This window comes from Pelmatolapia mariae, linkage group LG9 (assembly GCF_036321145.2).
Source record: "Pelmatolapia mariae isolate MD_Pm_ZW linkage group LG9, Pm_UMD_F_2, whole genome shotgun sequence".
Lineage (NCBI taxonomy): Eukaryota > Metazoa > Chordata > Actinopteri > Cichliformes > Cichlidae > Pelmatolapia > Pelmatolapia mariae.
In genome coordinates, this window is record NC_086235.1 from 7,509,501 (window position 1) to 7,515,500 (window position 6,000).

General features: G+C 39.0%; 1 protein-coding gene across 1 annotated transcript in view; it reads left to right on the top strand.

Moving 5' to 3' along the window:
• LOC134634046 (zinc finger protein 208-like) overlaps positions 1–3,268 on the top strand; it is a 38,645-nt gene extending 35,377 nt beyond the window's left edge. Inside the window, exons 4-5 of the mRNA XM_063483080.1 lie at positions 1,157–1,753; positions 2,072–3,268. Coding sequence (XP_063339150.1) covers positions 1,157–1,753; positions 2,072–2,650 — 1,176 coding nt within the window. The 3' untranslated portion in view covers positions 2,651–3,268. The remainder of the gene's footprint in view (positions 1–1,156; positions 1,754–2,071) is intronic.
• Positions 3,269–6,000: the final 2,732 nt, after the last annotated feature.

Below are 6,000 nucleotides of genomic sequence, written 5' to 3' on the forward strand. Positions count from 1 at the left end.
CGATTTATTAGTTTATTTATTAGGTTATTATTTTTAATCTATTGACAGCACTACTTTAAATGTATCAATAAAAGAGCTGCAGCTTTCACTGACAGCACGTCATGTGGTACTTTAACCTTTGTACTGTTTTCATCAATTAATTTTGCAGTTAACATGTGAACATGTTGGATGATTTGTCTGTTGTCACTGGGTGGTGCTGAGGTCTGAATCTGAGGGAAGCTCCTGGAATCACGAAGAGAACAGAATCATCACAAACTGAAAAATAAAGTTTTTCCCTCAAATCTGAAATAAAGCTGATCCTCTCTGTCCTCACACACTCGGGATCTGAAGTTCTTCTCTCACATATTTTCCTTTCTACAGCTCTGCTGGCAGCTGACATATGAGCTGTTTATCAGAAAAGGACAAAGCCTTATATACTAACAGATTTTGCAATATGTTTTGAGTTGTTGGTGCTTTGTAAATTGATAAAAATGATATGATGGAGCAGGTTTCGGTCCTTGTTCAGTCTGCTGCTGCATTGTGGTCACCAACATACGCAGGTATTATAACTGGTGTTTCAGCGGTTGGCTGGGTATTGGACAAGAAATACCAAAGCTTCAAATTATTTCTCTCAGAGCATGTAAGCTGTACAGAGTACTGTACATGTAACTGTGAACAATAACTTATTAAGAATCATCCAGACTGTTTCTTTTAACCAGAATATTTGAAACAAACTTTATTTTAATGTAAGCCACCAAACAGCTGTAGTTGGTTTCAGTGCATAAATACTGGGCTTTACTATTTTAATCTATAGTTAATGATTGAAAAGTTATCTGAGCAGATTGCTTTTTTTTTTTCTGACCCCACTCCCGTCTGCTAACATGGAGGAGGCGGGGCTTATGATCTATAGATCTATATCGCAGCCAGACACCAGTGAGCGATAGAGACAACGTTTTCTACAGTCATTGGTTTGAACAGTCATGAATTATTTTTAACACCAGGTTGGATGTAATGTGTTAGAACTACCAGCAGGTGGAGATAAGAGACCTTTAAGGTGTTTGGTGCCACACTCCACCTTCAGGTTTAAAACTAGTGTTAATGGAGGGAGTTTGAAGGTTCAGTTTGTTCCACGACTGCATTTCACTCACTGCCTCTGTTTGTATCTCTGTCACTGCAGGACCAACATGGAGCGAGAAGTCAGCGCTCTCAGGAGGCCGACAAACCTCACAGAAGAAAGGGAGAGAAAAAACACACCTGTGACAAGTGTGGGAAGGAGTTTACTGGGAGGACTTCACTAAAACTCCATCAGGTCATCCACACTGGAGAGAGACCGTTCAGCTGTGACTTGTGTGGAAAGACTTTTTCCTTGAAGAGTACCCTAAAACAACACCAACTCATCCACAGTGGAGTTAAAGCGTACAGCTGTGATCAGTGTGGCAGAGCTTTTACTCGCAGTAGCAACCTACAGAGGCATCTAGTTACCCACTCTGGAATTAAGGCGTACAGCTGTGACATTTGTGGAAAAACTTTCAGCCGGATTGAGTGCAGAAATTTACACCTGCGCATTCACACCAGACATGATGTGTACTGCTGTGAACAGTGTGGCAAACACTTTGCTAAACACACACACTTACAACGCCACATGTTTACCCACACTGAGGAGAGACCTTATAAATGTGACCTGTGTGAGAAGACTTTTAAAGCTCCACATTACCTGAGAGAACACCAACAGATCCACACCAGAAAGAGACTCTCCAAGTGCAGTTACTGTGAGGTATGTATTTATATTGTTATCTTGTCATTTTAGCCTGACTGTTTGGAACAACTCTGCTCATTAAACTGTGTTAGCATGTTATCAATTCTACTGCATGGAAAAGCAGCTCTGAGTGATTATTCAGATTTTCATTTCAGTTATGATTTTAGTATTACTGCAGTATTATGGTGGTAGTATTGTAGTTATTGCAGCCCAGTAAACTGAGCGCGTTAAACAGTAAAATGTAATTGGACATCTGCAGAGATTCTTTATTTCAGGCGATGTTCAGGATAAAAATGTTGAAGGAATGACTTAAACTGTCTTTGTGTCTTTGTTTAGAAGCAGAGCGACACAGATGGATCCAGTTCTCATTCCTGTCACCACTGTGGTGGTGGGAAAGACTTTCGTTGTGACCTTTGTGGGAAAACTTTCAGTCACCAATACACCCTAAAAGTACATCAACGTAAACACACTGGAGACAAACTGAAATACTGCAAAGAATGTGGGAGAAGCTTCACCACATCAAGTAGATTAAAACGCCATGAACTGATTCACAGTGGGGTTAAAAAGCACCTCTGTGATCAGTGTGGGTCATCCTTCATTACTGCAGGTCACCTTAAAAAACACAAACGAGTCCACACAGGAGAGAAACCATTTAAGTGCAGAGACAGTGACAAAAGCTTCTCACAATCAGGTAATCGTATTTTTCATGAATGTACACACATGGAAGGAAACTACAGCTGTGACCAGTGTGACAAGAGCTTCAGGAATCTCAGTTCATACTCCGAACACAAACGATCCCACGTTACTAATAAACCGTTTCACTGTTACCAATGTGCCCAAACATTCACCTCATTGTCTGCTCTGTACAAACATCAGCGTGATCACTCAGGGCTGAAATCACTCCCATCACATTGAATCTGAAGAGACAGAAATATCCTCTTGAGGTTTGAGGGTCAAAGTTAACGTCAATGCTGACATCACGATTACGTGATTAAAAAATTTTACACAATTAATCCGTTCTGGAGCGCAGAATGACTCAAAATCCCTGAAATGTCTCTGTCAATGCATTTTAGACAATTTGTCCAAAGTTTGTGCATTCTGCGCTCCAGATGGGTTAAAAATTGTAATCGTGTCAATCTTGATGACAGAGTTAACGTTGACAGCATATATGTAAAAACTGAGTGTGAGGGCCCTCGGTGCGCCTGCTTGCTGCTGTGCTGAAGTCTCACACACAACCTGTCAAAAGGGGAGGGGGGCGGGCTGCTTGATTATGATTCATATTGTCACTCCAAGCCTATTATGTATTAATTCTTTTTCCTGGGTTGTGTGAAATCCCAGAAAAAAACGACACATCTGCTTACCTGGTATTGTCCTGAAACAAGATAACATTCATTAGTAGGGATCGAGAAAACTGCTGTTTACCTTTGTTAGCCACTTGGCTATGATAGTAAACAGTAGACAGACAGTAGAGACTGATGTGACTTATTGAATCTTTTGGACTGTGTTCAGCATAATATCAATGGGCCACTAATTGGAAGAGCTGTATTGTTGATTTGTCTAATATTTCAATGTGTGATGAATTATAATGACTGTTTGTTATCCATTTGCAAATTCGTTATGTTTGTGCTTAAAGGCTCTTCAGCATGGGGTTCGTTTCACTTTGCGTTCTGCTGTCTCGCTATATCTGTGTGTAATTTCTTACTCTCCATATAATTCTGTGTATTAAACTCTGTGCCAAGAATATTACTCTTTTCCAGAGGATCTTTTCGAGTGCCTTGATTTTAACTGAATCTAAAAAAAGCTGGATCTCCACAGAGATCCATGATGGCTTTGCGACCAAAGCAGACAGCAGTATAAACGCTGTCTCCAGCTATACAACACAATACTTCTATACAAGTTGAGTAAGACAAAAGTTGTACAAACTCATTCATTTTTTAGAAGAGTTTTAAAAATGTCCAATGTTGAGGAGGTCCTGATGTAAAGGGACAGTTTGTTCCATAATTTAGGAGCAGTCACAGCAAAGGCCTGGTGTCCTCTGTGTTTAATCTGGACCGTGGACAGCTAAGAGCATCTGATCCACAGACCTCAGTGATCTTGCAGGAATGTACCAATTTAAAAAATCAGAAAGGTATGAGGGTGCAAACCGTTGCGTGTGCCCGTTAGTAACCGTGCTGCAGCGTTTTGGACCAGCTGCAGTCGGCTGACTGATGACAGACTAACACCAGAGTAAAGACTATTACAAAAGTCGAGGCGAGCTGAAATGTATTAGCTAATAGATATTTGTGTGTTGCCACACCTTCATTTTCCCGAGAGATTCTATTTTAAAAACACTCCTTTAGTTTTTTGTAATAAAATCTTTCATCAGTTTCATAAATTGTAACACTGCTCATGTCATGTCATCAGAGGAATACTGGATTGATGCCCTTAAGGTCACCAGTTATCCTGATCTTAGTCAGGTCTTATGTCATTATTTATAGTCAGTATCTTTGTTCTGTATTAGCGTTATTGTTTTTGTAACTGACCTGTAATGTTGCTTGTCATCACTGTCAGTGCTGTATGTTTAATATCACTGTGGCTGTTCTGTTTTTCTGTTTCTGAACTCGCATCTTCTGTTTACAGTCTTTGGTTAGAGAAGCGCTTTTAGCAGCTTGTCAGAGGAGAATGTACTTCCTGAACAACAATGCCCCCTAGAGGATGAAGACAGTAATGGATATATCATGTTTTTGATTTTTCGTTTCTGTTTACATATCAGTAAATGTTTAGGATGTTGTGGGGATAAAACCAAACATTTCGTTCAACCCACACTTGGACCCTGAAATGTGTGACGATCTAAATATTTATCAAAGTCAGATTTATAATATGTGATGTATAACTGTGTGTTGTAGGGGAAAACAAGGTTGAGTATGGAGAGAAATAACAGAGTAACAGAGACTAATGAAATATTACACAGATATAAAGAATCCCATTTTTAAAATCAGTCACTCCTGTTAAAAGATAAGATATTATTAGAATACTTTTAAAATGCTCTAAATGACATTTACCTTGCAATACCACACCTTGGAAACTCCCATTGTAGATTAGTGCTATATATAAAAGGAAATAAAAACATGCATTAATACAAACACATTGAAAATTGAAGTGACATTAATATAACCACTAAGAAAACCTAAAATCATCAAATCAAACTCAGCCTACACAATAAAATACACTGAAATTGATCAAAAACTGAACTGATGACTTCCTACTTAGAGATTTGTTTCAGTTCAGTGATGGTGGATTATAACCTCCATTCAAATCATTCAAAAAAAGAGAAGAAGAAACTATAGAACATGTTATATTACACTGTGAGAAGGTAACTGATCCAAAACCTCAGTAACATAAAAATGAAACTGGATCTTATTGATTTACTTCAAAAGGACTCGAGAAGTGAAAGTTATCAGGCCTTATTCCAGTTTTTAAAAGAGAATAAATTGTTTGGGAGGATTTGAGGATCGATGTTCCAGTTCACACTCCACACTAGTTGGTGGCGGTAATGCATCATTTTGTTGTTTGACAACCGCCAATAAATGAAAGAAGAAGAAGAAGAAGACGCGGGCGGAGCAAAGTAAGAATGTTCCAGGAGAGGAGGTGTTCACAGTAACTACCATCTCCTTACAAATGTTTATTGGATTAACCACACTTATACAGACTGTATATAACTACCACCTCTAAAATGTTTGTTTGCAGAGAAAAGACACAGACAGACGATGCTTACAGGATGTGATGTGACAACACTAATGAAATATTGATGTGTCATTTTTGTTCAAGACGTTTTTCTTATGGGCAAAAATATTAAGATCATGATGAACAGGGGTGGTGATTCCTATGACTTTGTGTATATAATTTGGAATTTTTTACAAATGTGGTCCAAAATAAATACATGATATCATTTCATTCATTTCAAAGGTTTATTTGCATGACGCACAAACAGACACAATTGAAAGGTACAAATGTGTTGTGCATGAAACGAATTCAAACGTGGTGCAGATGTGTGTCACAAGTTGATCTGGCTGTAGGCTGTGGCACTTGGCCAGAGGTGGCGCTGGTTGATTCGAGTCCATGTTAGTGCACACAAAGTAAACTGCACGCTTTAGCTGTGAAGCAAAAACGCTGAAACCGGAGAAATAAAACGTGCGAGGGGGACGATAACGACGGCAAGAGTCTCCCGATCGTTTACTCTTGCTGTCCTATGAACAACATCGGCGTGATGTTAATTGTTTGCTGTT